Here is a 12346-nt window from a genome sequence, read left to right on the forward strand (position 1 = left end):
GAGGAGAGAGGAGATTGTACTGTCAGAGAGAGGAGAGAGGAGACTGTACTGTCAGAGAGAGGATAGAGGAGACTGTACTGCCAGAGAGAGGAGAGAGGAGATGGTACTGCCAGAGAGAGGATAGAGGAGACTGTACTGTCAGAGAGAGGAGAGAGGAGACTGTACTGCCAGAGAGAGGAGAGAGGAGACTGTACTGCCAGAGAGAGGAGAGAGGAGACTGTACTGCCAGAGAGAGGATAGAGGAGACTGTACTGTCAGAGAGAGGAGAGAGGAGACTGTACTGTCAGAGAGAGGATAGAGGAGACTGTACTGCCAGAGAGAGGATAGAGGAGACTGTACTGTCAGAGAGAGGAGAGAGGAGACTGTACTGTCAGAGAGAGGAGAGAGGAGACTACTGCCATAGAGAGGAGAGAGGAGACTGTACTGTCAGAGAGAGGAGAGAGGAGACTACTGCCATAGAGAGGAGAGAGGAGACTGTACTGTCAGAGAGAGGATAGAGGAGACTGTACTGTCAGAGAGAGGAGAGAGGAGACTGTACTGTCAGAGAGAGGAGAGAGGAGACTGTACTGTCAGAGAGAGGAGAGAGGAGACTGTACTGTCAGAGAGAGGAGAGAGGAGACTACTGCCATAGAGAGGAGAGAGGAGACTGTACTGTCAGAGAGAGGATAGAAGAGACTGTACTGCCAGAGAGAGGAGACTGTACTGTCAAAGAGAGGAGAGAGGGGATTGTACTGCCAGAGAGAGGAGAGAGGAGACTGTACTGTCAGAGAGAGGAGAGAGGAGACTGTACTGTCAGAGAGAGGAGAGAGGAGAGAGGAGATTTTACTGCCAGAGAGAGGAGAGAGGAGACTACTGCCATAGAGAGGAGAGAGGAGACTGTACTGCCAGAGAGAGGAGAGAGGAGACTACTGCCATAGAGAGGAGAGAGGAGACTGTACTGCCAGAGAGAGGAGAGAGGAGACTGTACTGCCAGAGAGAGGAGAGAGGAGACTACTGCCATAGAGAGGAGAGAGGAGACAGTACTGTCAGAGAGAGGAGAGAGGAGATGGTACTGTCAGAGAGAGGAGAGAGGAGACTGTACTGTCAGAGAGAGGAGAGAGGAGAGAGGAGATTGTACTGTCAGAGAGAGGAGAGAGGAGACTGTACTGTCAGAGAGAGGATAGAGGATACTGTACTGTCAGAGAGAGGAGACTGTACTGTCAGAGAGAGGAGAGAGGAGATTGTACTGCCAGAGAGAGGAGAGAGGAGACTACTGCCATAGAGAGGAGAGAGGAGACTGTACTGCCAGAGAGAGGAGAGAGGAGACTGTACTGTCAGAGAGAGGAGAGAGGAGATTGTACTGCCAGAGAGAGGAGAGAGGAGACTACTGCCATAGAGAGGAGAGAGGAGACTGTACTGCCAGAGAGAGGAGAGAGGAGACTGTACTGTCAGAGAGAGGAGAGAGGAGACTGTACTGCCGGAGAGAGGAGAGAGGAGACTACTGCCATAGAGAGGAGAGAGGAGACTGTACTGCCGGAGAGAGGAGAGAGGAGACTGTACTGTTAGAGAGAGGAGAGAGGAGACTGTACTGTTAGAGAGAGGAGAGAGGAGACTGTACTGTTAGAGAGAGGAGAGAGGAGACTGTACTGTCAGAGAGAGGAGACTGTACTGCCAGAGGGAGGAGAGAGGAGACTATACTGCCAGAGAGAGGATAGAGGAGACTGTACTGTCAGAGAGAGGAGACTGTACTGCCAGAGGGAGGAGAGAGGAGACTATACTGCCAGAGAGAGGATAGAGGAGACTGTACTGTCAGAGAGAGGAGAGAGGAGACTGTACTGTCAGAGAGAGGAGAGAGGAGACTACTGCCATAGAGAGGAGAGAGGAGACTGTACTGTCAGAGAGAGGAGAGAGGAGACTACTGCCATAGAGAGGAGAGAGGAGACTGTACTGTCAGAGAGAGGATAGAGGAGACTGTACTGTCAGAGAGAGGAGAGAGGAGACTGTACTGTCAGAGAGAGGAGAGAGGAGACTGTACTGTCAGAGAGAGGAGAGAGGAGACTACTGCCATAGAGAGGAGAGAGGAGACTGTACTGTCAGAGAGAGGATAGAGGAGACTGTACTGCCAGAGAGAGGAGACTGTACTGTCAGAGAGAGGAGAGAGGAGAGAGGGGATTGTACTGCCAGAGAGAGGATAGAGGAGACTGTACTGTCAGAGAGAGGAGAGAGGAGACTGTACTGTCAGAGAGAGGAGAGAGGAGAGAGGAGATTTTACTGCCAGAGAGAGGAGAGAGGAGACTACTGCCATAGAGAGGAGAGAGGAGACTGTACTGCCAGAGAGAGGAGAGAGGAGACTGTACTGCCAGAGAGAGGAGAGAGGAGACTACTGCCATAGAGAGGAGAGAGGAGACTGTACTGTCAGAGAGAGGAGAGAGGAGATGGTACTGTCAGAGAGAGGAGAGAGGAGACTGTACTGTCAGAGAGAGGAGAGAGGGGAGAGGAGATTGTACTGTCAGAGAGAGGAGAGAGGAGACTGTACTGTCAGAGAGAGGATAGAGGAGACTGTACTGCCAGAGAGAGGAGAGAGGAGATGGTACTGCCAGAGAGAGGATAGAGGAGACTGTACTGTCAGAGAGAGGAGAGAGGAGACTGTACTGCCAGAGAGAGGAGAGAGGAGACTGTACTGCCAGAGAGAGGAGAGAGGAGACTGTACTGCCAGCGAGAGGATAGAGGAGACTGTACTGCCAGAGAGAGGAGAGAGGAGACTGTACTGCCAGAGAGAGGATAGAGGAGACTGTACTGTCAGAGAGAGGAGAGAGGAGACTGTACTGTCAGAGAGAGGATAGAGGAGACTGTACTGCCAGAGAGAGGATAGAGGAGACTGTACTGTCAGAGAGAGGAGAGAGGAGACTGTACTGTCAGAGAGAGGAGAGAGGAGACTACTGCCATAGAGAGGAGAGAGGAGACTGTACTGTCAGAGAGAGGAGAGAGGAGACTACTGCCATAGAGAGGAGAGAGGAGACTGTACTGTCAGAGAGAGGATAGAGGAGACTGTACTGTCAGAGAGAGGAGAGAGGAGACTGTACTGTCAGAGAGAGGAGAGAGGAGACTGTACTGTCAGAGAGAGGAGAGAGGAGACTGTACTGTCAGAGAGAGGAGAGAGGAGACTACTGCCATAGAGAGGAGAGAGGAGACTGTACTGTCAGAGAGAGGATAGAAGAGACTGTACTGCCAGAGAGAGGAGACTGTACTGTCAGAGAGAGGAGAGAGGGGATTGTACTGCCAGAGAGAGGAGAGAGGAGACTGTACTGTCAGAGAGAGGAGAGAGGAGACTGTACTGTCAGAGAGAGGAGAGAGGAGAGAGGAGATTTTACTGCCAGAGAGAGGAGAGAGGAGACTACTGCCATAGAGAGGAGAGAGGAGACTGTACTGCCAGAGAGAGGAGAGAGGAGACTACTGCCATAGAGAGGAGAGAGGAGACTGTACTGCCAGAGAGAGGAGAGAGGAGACTGTACTGCCAGAGAGAGGAGAGAGGAGACTACTGCCATAGAGAGGAGAGAGGAGACAGTACTGTCAGAGAGAGGAGAGAGGAGATGGTACTGTCAGAGAGAGGAGAGAGGAGACTGTACTGTCAGAGAGAGGAGAGAGGAGAGAGGAGATTGTACTGTCAGAGAGAGGAGAGAGGAGACTGTACTGTCAGAGAGAGGATAGAGGATACTGTACTGTCAGAGAGAGGAGACTGTACTGTCAGAGAGAGGAGAGAGGAGATTGTACTGCCAGAGAGAGGAGAGAGGAGACTACTGCCATAGAGAGGAGAGAGGAGACTGTACTGCCAGAGAGAGGAGAGAGGAGACTGTACTGTCAGAGAGAGGAGAGAGGAGATTGTACTGCCAGAGAGAGGAGAGAGGAGACTACTGCCATAGAGAGGAGAGAGGAGACTGTACTGCCAGAGAGAGGAGAGAGGAGACTGTACTGTCAGAGAGAGGAGAGAGGAGACTGTACTGCCGGAGAGAGGAGAGAGGAGACTACTGCCATAGAGAGGAGAGAGGAGACTGTACTGCCGGAGAGAGGAGAGAGGAGACTGTACTGTTAGAGAGAGGAGAGAGGAGACTGTACTGTTAGAGAGAGGAGAGAGGAGACTGTACTGTTAGAGAGAGGAGAGAGGAGACTGTACTGTCAGAGAGAGGAGAGAGGAGACTACTGCCATAGAGAGGAGAGGAGATTGTACCGTTAGAGAGAGGAGACTACTGCCATAGAGAGGAGAGAGAAGTTTGTGCTGTCAGAGAGAGGAGAGAGGAGACTGTACTGTTAGAGAGAGGAGAGAGGAGACTACTGCCATAGAGAGGAGAGAGGAGACTACTGCCATAGAGAGGAGAGAGAAGTTTGTGCTGTCAGAGAGAGGAGAGAGGAGACTGTACTGTCAGAGAGAGGAGAGAGAAGTTTGTGCTGTCAGAGAGAGAGAGAGGAAAGAAGAGACCCAGGGGATGGGAGGAGATAACATCCCACCAGTACACCCTGAGCAGAGTGCCAGAAACCAATGACATCATGTTAGAGAGTCTGGGAAAGGTTGTGAATGGCATGTCTAGAATACAGCCAGCCAGCCAGACAAACAGACAGACAGACAGAGAGATGTGTGGACACCTTAGTGCAAATATGTCATGTCCCTGGAGGTACCTGAGTGCAGAGGGATAAAGGAAGCACAAGGAGTGTATTCATACCAGCTCTGAGCTCTTACAAAAATAAACTAGCCAAACCACTTGGCTCCTAATGTAGAGTTCCTAATATAAAGCTCCTAATGTACAGCTCCTACCATAGAGCACCTAATGTAGAGCTCCTAATGTAGAGCTCCTGATGTAGAGCTCCTAATGTACAGCTCCTACCATAGAGCACCTAATGTAGAGCTCCTAATGTAGAGCTCCTGATGTACAGCTCCTAATGTAGAGCTCCTAATGTAGAGCTCCTAATGTAGAGGCCCTTAATGTAGAGCCCTTAATGAGAGATCCTAATGTAGAGCCCTTAATGTAGAGCCCTTAATGTAGAGCCCTTAATGAGAGATCCTAATGTAGAGCCCTTAATGTAGAGCCCTTAATGTAGAGCTCCTAATGTAGAGCTCCTAATGTAGAGCCCTTAATGTAGAGCCCTTAATGAGAGATCCTAATGTAGAGCCCTTAATGTAGAGCCCTTAATGAGAGATCCTAATGTAGAGCCCTTAATGTAGAGCCCTTAATGTAGAGCCCTTAATGTAGAGCCCTAAATGTAGAGCCCTTAATGTAGAGCTCTTAATGTAGAGCCCTAAATGTAGAGCCCTTAATGTAGAGCTCTTAATGTAGAGCCCTTAATGTAGAGCCCTTAATGTAGAGCTCTTAATGTAGAGCCCTAAATGTAGAGCTCTTAATGTAGAGCCCTAAATGTAGAGGATTACCTACAGAAGAGAGGTGGGTTGCTAGTGGTTACCTACAGAAGAGAGGTGGGTTGCTAGTGGTTACCTACAGAAGAGAGGTGGGTTGCTAGTGGTTACCTACAGAAGAGAGGTGGGTTGCTAGTGGTTACCTACAGAAGAGAGGTGGGTTGCTAGTGGATTACCTACAGAAGAGAGGTGGGTTGCTAGTATGTTACCTACAGAAGAGAGGTGGGTTGCTAGTGGTTACCTACAGAAGAGAGGTGGGTTGCTAGTGGATTACCTACAGAAGAGAGGTGGGTTGGTAGTTGTTACCTACAGAAGAGAGGTGGGTTGCTAGTGGTTACCTACAGAAGAGAGGTGGGTTGCTAGTTGTTACCTACAGAAGAGAGGTGGGTTGCTAGTGGATTACCTACAGAAGAGAGGTGGGTTGCTAGTGGATTACCTACAGAAGAGAGGTGGGTTGCTAGTGGATTACCTACAGAAGATAGGTGGGTTGCTAGTGGTTACCTACAGAAGAGAGGTGGGTTGCTAGTGGATTACCTACAGAAGAGAGGTGGGTTGCTAGTATGTTACCTACAGAAGAGAGGTGGGTTGCTAGTGGTTACCTACAGAAGAGAGGTGGGTTGCTAGTATGTTACCTACAGAAGAGAGCGGGGTGGTAGTGGATTACCTACAGAAGAGAGGTGGGTTGCTAGTATGTTACCTACAGAAGAGAGCGGGGTGGTAGTGGATTACCTACAGAAGAGAGGTGGGTTGCTAGTGGATTACCTACAGAAGAGAGGTGGGTTGCTAGTATGTTACCTACAGAAGAGAGGTGGGTTGCTAGTATGTTACCTACAGAAGAGAGATGGGTTGCTAGTGGTTACCTACAGAAGAGAGGTGGGTTGCTAGTATGTTACCTACAGAAGAGAGGTGGGTTGATAGTGGATTACCTACAGAAGAGAGGTGGGTTGCTAGTATGTTACCTACAGAAGAGAGGTGGGTTGCTAGTATGTTACCTACATAAGAGAGGTGGGTTGCTAGTGGATTACCTACAGAAGAGAGTTGGGTTGCTAGTTGTTACCTACAGAAGAGAGGTGGGTTGCTAGTATGTTACCTACAGAAGAGAGGTGGGTTGCTAGTATGTTACCTACAGAAGAGAGGTGGGTTGCTAGTATGTTACCTACAGAAGAGAGGTGGGTTGCTAGTATGTTACCTACAGAAGAGAGGTGGGTTGCTAGTATGTTACCTACAGAAGAGATGTGGGTTGCTAGTTGTTACCTACAGAAGAGAGGTGGGTTGCTAGTATGTTACCTACAGAAGAGAGATGTGTTGCTAGTGGTTACCTACAGAAGAGAGGTGGGTTGCTAGTATGTTACCTACAGAAGAGAGGTGGGTTGCTAGTTGTTACCTACAGAAGAGAGGTGGGTTGCTAGTATGTTACATACAGAAGAGATGTGGGTTGCTAGTATGTTACCTACAGAAGAGAGGTGGGTTGCTAGTATGTTACCTACAGAAGAGAGGTGGGTTGCTAGTATGTTACCTACAGAAGAGAGGTGGGTTGCTAGTTGTTACCTACAGAAGAGAGGTGGGTTGCTAGTTGTTACCTACAGAAGAGAGGTGGGTTGCTAGTATGTTACCTACAGAAGAGAGGTGGGTTGCTAGTATGTTACCTACAGAAGAGAGGTGGGTTGCTAGTTGTTACCTACAGAAGAGAGGTGGGTTGCTAGTTGTTACCTACAGAAGAGAGGTGGGTTGCTAGTGGATTACCTACGGAAGAGAGGTGGGTTGCTAGTTGTTACCTACAGAAGAGAGGTGGGTTGCTAGTGGATTACCTACAGAAGAGAGGTGGGTTGCTAGTTGTTACCTACAGAAGAGAGATGGGTTGCCTATAGGCTACTAGTATGACCAGACCATATATAGGCATTGCTTCTGACCATTTATTGCTGATGATCATAAAGAATCTGTATATACCACCGGAAATGTTTAATCAGAGTTTAAACACCCACAGTGTTAAAAACACTTTCTTAGAAATGATATAATAATAATAATTTATTAAACTTTTATAGAGCTATTTATTACATAAAGAAATCTTGAAACGCTGTAAAGCAACAACAACAACAAAAAACAAGCAATTTAAAAACAACATCATTAATCATCACGAGGGAGATCAACGTTCAAGAGACTAAAGGTTGAGAAAGTTCATGGCTTGAGTGAGATCAGAGGGAGGAGGTCAAAGGGGAGACCCAGGAGCAGACAGGCAGCACATTGTCATCACGGTGTTTCGCCATCCACGCCGTTTATTGCTTCAATAGGACTAGCCACTCGACTAGTAGCTAGCTAGCTACTCCTTGGTGAATCTACAGTAGTCACGATATGTGACCATCTCAAATAGCTTTAAAATAAACATTAAAAAAAATGTATTGATATTTTTTAACCCCCTTTTCTCCCCAATTTTGTGATATCCAATTACGATCTTGTCTCATCGCTGCAACTCCCCAATGGGCTCGGGAGGCGAAGGTTGAGCACGCGTCCTCTGAAACATGACCCCCCCCCAAACCGCGCTTCTTACCACCTGCCCGCTTACCCCGGAAGCCAGCCGCACTGATGTGTTGGAGGAAACACTGTTTCCCGCCACAAGGAGTCGCTAGAGCGTGATGAGCCAAGTAAAGCCCCCCCCCGGCCAAACTCTCCCCTAACCCGGACGACACTGGGCCAAACTCTCCCCTAACCCGGACGACACTGGGCCAAACTCTCCCCTAACCCGGATGACACTGGGCCAAACTCTCCCCTAACCCGGACGACGCTGGGCCAAACCCTCCCCTAACCCGGACGACGCTGGGCCAAACCCTCCCCTAACCCGGACGACGCTGGGCCAAACCCTCCCCTAACCCGGACGACGCTGGGCCAAACCCTCCCCTAACCCGGACGACGCTGGGCCAAACCCTCCCCTAACCCGGACGACGCTGGGCCAAACCCAAACCTGTGTTGATAAACTAAGATCCCCATAGTGTTGGGTCCCTAACACCATGAGTGTTGCAAATCCCAACTTAAATGAACACTTTATTAGAGCTGATGTTCTCAGTGTTAGGGGATTAACACCTGTGGTGTTACAGTATTTTTTGGTCGGTTTTAACACCTCTCTTATTTGCATATTTCCCAGGGTCCCTTTCAAGTGAATGTTAGAGGTACCCACCAATGACTGTGTTTTTTAGTGACAGAGACATGGTTGCTACATACATGTTCAGTCCTGAAGCCTTCACTAAGTGGATGTGTTTGAATTAAACATAAACCCTTATTGGACAGGTCATGAGGCCTTTAGTTATGGCCTAGTTTCCCCCCCAACATTGTGGTCTGAAAATCCTGGCACATGGGCCATGTCAGACTTCCAAATCGCAATATGCTGCTGTGTGAAGTGATGGTGTTAACGCCACTAGAATCAACACTCAGATATACCACTGGTGTTAACACCACTAGAATCAACACTCAGATATAACACTGGTCTTAACCCCACTAGAATCAACACTTAGATATACCACTGGTGTTAACACCACTAGAATCAACACTCAGATATAACACTGGTCTTAACCCCACTAGAATCAACACTCAGATATAACACTGGTCTTAACCCCACTAGAATCAACACTTAGATATACCACTGGTCTTAACCCCACTAGAATCAACACTCAGATATAACACCGGTCTTAACACCACTAGAATCAACACTCAGATATAACACTGGTCTTAACCCCACTAGAATCAACACTTAGATATACCACTGGTGTTAATGCCACTAGAATCAACACTCAGATATACCACTGGTGTTAACACCACTAGAATCAACACTCAGATATAACACTGGTCTTAACCCCACTAGAATCAACACTCAGATATACCACCGGTGTTAACCCCACTAGAATCAACACCGATATTTTTACACCCAGAAATGTGCTGCGTACATGTGCCATTTGCAACTTAAAATCTCTCTCAGGAAATCCTCCTATCGAGTAGCCTATAGAGTTGAAGCAGGACTGAAGCAGAACTGAACAGAACTGAACAGAACTGGAACAGAACGGGAACAGAAAGGAAAATACAACCATGTAGATGTAGCCTAGTTCTCTCACAGCACAGCTGCACATTCCCAGAGTTCTAGGAGTCAACTGAACTTCTCCCTGCAAGTGGTCATCTCTCTCTCTCTCTCTCTCTCTCTCTCTCTCTCTCTCTCTCTCTCTCTCTCTCTCTCTCTCTCTCTTTCTCTGTCTCTCTCTCTCTGTCTCTCTCTCTCTGTCTCTCTCTGTCTCTCTGTCTGTCTGTCTCTATGTCTGTCTCTCTCTTGCTCTCTCTCTTGCTCTCTCTCTCTCTTTCTCTTGCTCTCTCTCTCTCTCTCTGTCTCTCTCTCTCTCTGTCTCTCCCTCTCTCTCTCTTGCTCTCTCTCTCTCTCTCTCTCTCTCTCTGTCTCTCTCTCTCTCTCAATTTCAATTCAAAGCACTTCATTGGCATGGGAAACATATGTTAACATTGCCAAAGCAAGTGAAATTGATAATAAACCAGAGTAAAATAAACAATAAAACAAATTAATAGTAAACATTACTCACAAAAGTTCCAAAAGAATAAAGACATTTCAAATGTCATATTATGTGGAAATAGTTCAAGTACAAAAGGGAAAATAAATAACCATAAATATGGGTTGTATTTATAATGGTGTTTGTTCTTCACTGGTTGACCTTTTCTTGTGACAACAGGTCACAAATCTTGCTGCTGTGATGCCCACTGTGGTATTTCACCCAATAAATATGGGAGTTTATCAAAATTGGGTTTGTTTTCGAATTCTTTGTGGGTCTGTGTAATCTGACTGAAATATGTGTCTCTAATATGGTCATACATTGGGCAGGAGGTCAGGAAGTGCAGCTCAATTCCCACCTCATTTTGTGGGCAGTGTGCACATAGCCTGTCTTCTCTTGAGAGCCATGTCTGCCCAAGGCGTCCTTTCTCAATGGCAAGGCTATGCTCACTGAGTCTGTACATAGTCAAAGCTTTCCTTCATTTTGGGTCAGTCACAGTGGTCAGGTATTCTGCCGCTGTGTACTCTCTGTTTAGGGCCAAATAACATTCTAGTTTGCTCAGTTTTTTTTTTAAATTCTTTCCAATGTGTCAAGTAATTATTTTTTTATTTTCTTATGATTTGTTTGGGTCTAATTGTGTTGCTCTCTCTCTCTCTCTCTCTCTCTCTCTCTCTCTCTCTCTCTCTCTCTCTCTCATAATTAAATACACTGCTAGACACAAATCAATTGTTGTAACAGACATGGGTGTCCCCCAGTTCTGAGGAATTGTAAGTGATGAATTGTTTGTATTGTTTACATTAGCCCTTGCACCTATCAAAGCCTTCAGTTAAATGTTCTATACATATCCCCAAATAATAATACAAATTCCAACAGACTATTTCTGTCTTTTTCTTTGTCATTTTGAGAAGCCAATCTACATGGACCTCAGTAATAACATACATCAATTAAATTGCAATGCCTTTCATTGATACAAAGTAAAACAAACCCAAATAAGCGTTTTGTTTTCACAGATAAGGCTAGGTATGGTAGGCTAATTTCAATGACACAATTCCCCCAAATAAGTGTAACTTTATTTTACCTCTGATGTAGTTGGATTTAGTCTCATCCAGCAGACTGGAAGAAGATGCCCCCATAGCGAAATGAAATGATCTCAGTCCACGATAGACTGCTATGCCACAGGCGAAGAAGCTGTTTATCGTCCCGTCAACAGACCGCTTCAGTGTGTCGATTCTGGCATCTGTCAGAGAACGGACGTGGAGAAAGAAGCACGCTTGAAGAACCCACTATCATACCGTAGGAACTTCCTCATTCTACAGCGCCGCCTTCAGTAGCCTAACCCTATTCAGAAGCATTCCGGTTTAAGAGCGACGTTTACATTGTTGTTTTTCTTCTCCTCATGTAGCCTAGGCTATATATCAATGACTGTATGTAGTTATATCTATACAGATACACTACAATACAGATAAACAAATTGAAAGAGTCACTGTAATACGTTTTTAAGATACCTTTATTATTATTATAATGGCTCGATTTCAGCTGAAATGTGTGCCTGAATTATTCAAATATATATTTCCAATTTGGTCCACTATTTTGTCGTTTAAATTCATTTTATTTTTTTGCTAATCTTGGCCCAGTTTCCCAAAAACATTTTAAGGCTAAATGAATCGTTAGAATCTTCGTAGAAGCATCTTTAAATCTCCAAGCTTTTCCCCAAAACTATTGTTATTAACGTTACTCTTGAAAACGCTCGTAAACTCAAACCATTTGCAGAACAGCTAATGGAGCTTTCAAGATAACTGGGTGGGAACTTGGAAAAATGTGAGGTCAAGTCTGTGATCTTCAGGTCGGAAAGTCGGAGCTCTGGAAAGAGGCCCGAGTTCCCGATTTGGAATTCCGAGTTGGATGTCCTTTCAAAACGATTTCCCCTGTTGTCGTGAACGCACTGAAGTCGGATGGGAAAAAAACAAGATCAAATCATGACATCACTGATATTCAGTTCGGGAAGTCGGAGCTCTAGAAAGGTTTGCCAGAGTTCTCGAGTTGGAATTCCGAGTTGGATGACCAATCAAAATATTTTTCAAAGTCAGAGCTGTTTTTCCCCACTAATTCCTAGTTGCACTGAAGTCAGAAGTAGGACATTTCCAAGTTCCCAGTTGTTTTCAATGCAGCATTAGATATCAACATGCATTGTCACATCCACCAAATCCCCATGCATTGTCACATTCACCACAACTATTTCTATAACTGCCCATATCTATGGCTATAACTGCCCATATCTTTGGCTATAACTGTCCATATCTTTGGCTATAACTGTCCATATCTATGGCTATAACTGCCCATATCTTTGGCTATAACTGTCCATATCTTTGGCTATAACTGTCCATATCTATGGCTATAACTGCCCATATCTATGGCTATAACTGCCCAT

The 12346-nt window shown here is 46.4% G+C and overlaps 1 protein-coding gene across 1 annotated transcript in view; it reads right to left on the minus strand.

Annotated features, from left to right (window-relative positions):
- LOC109883852 (protein Niban 1) overlaps window positions 1–11356 on the minus strand; it is a 70694-nt gene extending 59338 nt beyond the window's left edge. The window contains exon 1 of the mRNA XM_031810075.1: window positions 10997–11356. Within this exon, the coding sequence (XP_031665935.1) occupies window positions 10997–11051 (55 nt within the window). The 5' untranslated portion in view covers window positions 11052–11356. The remainder of the gene's footprint in view (window positions 1–10996) is intronic.
- Window positions 11357–12346: the final 990 nt, after the last annotated feature.

Source organism: Oncorhynchus kisutch, linkage group LG30 (assembly GCF_002021735.2).
Source record: "Oncorhynchus kisutch isolate 150728-3 linkage group LG30, Okis_V2, whole genome shotgun sequence".
Classification (NCBI taxonomy): Eukaryota; Metazoa; Chordata; class Actinopteri; order Salmoniformes; family Salmonidae; genus Oncorhynchus; species Oncorhynchus kisutch.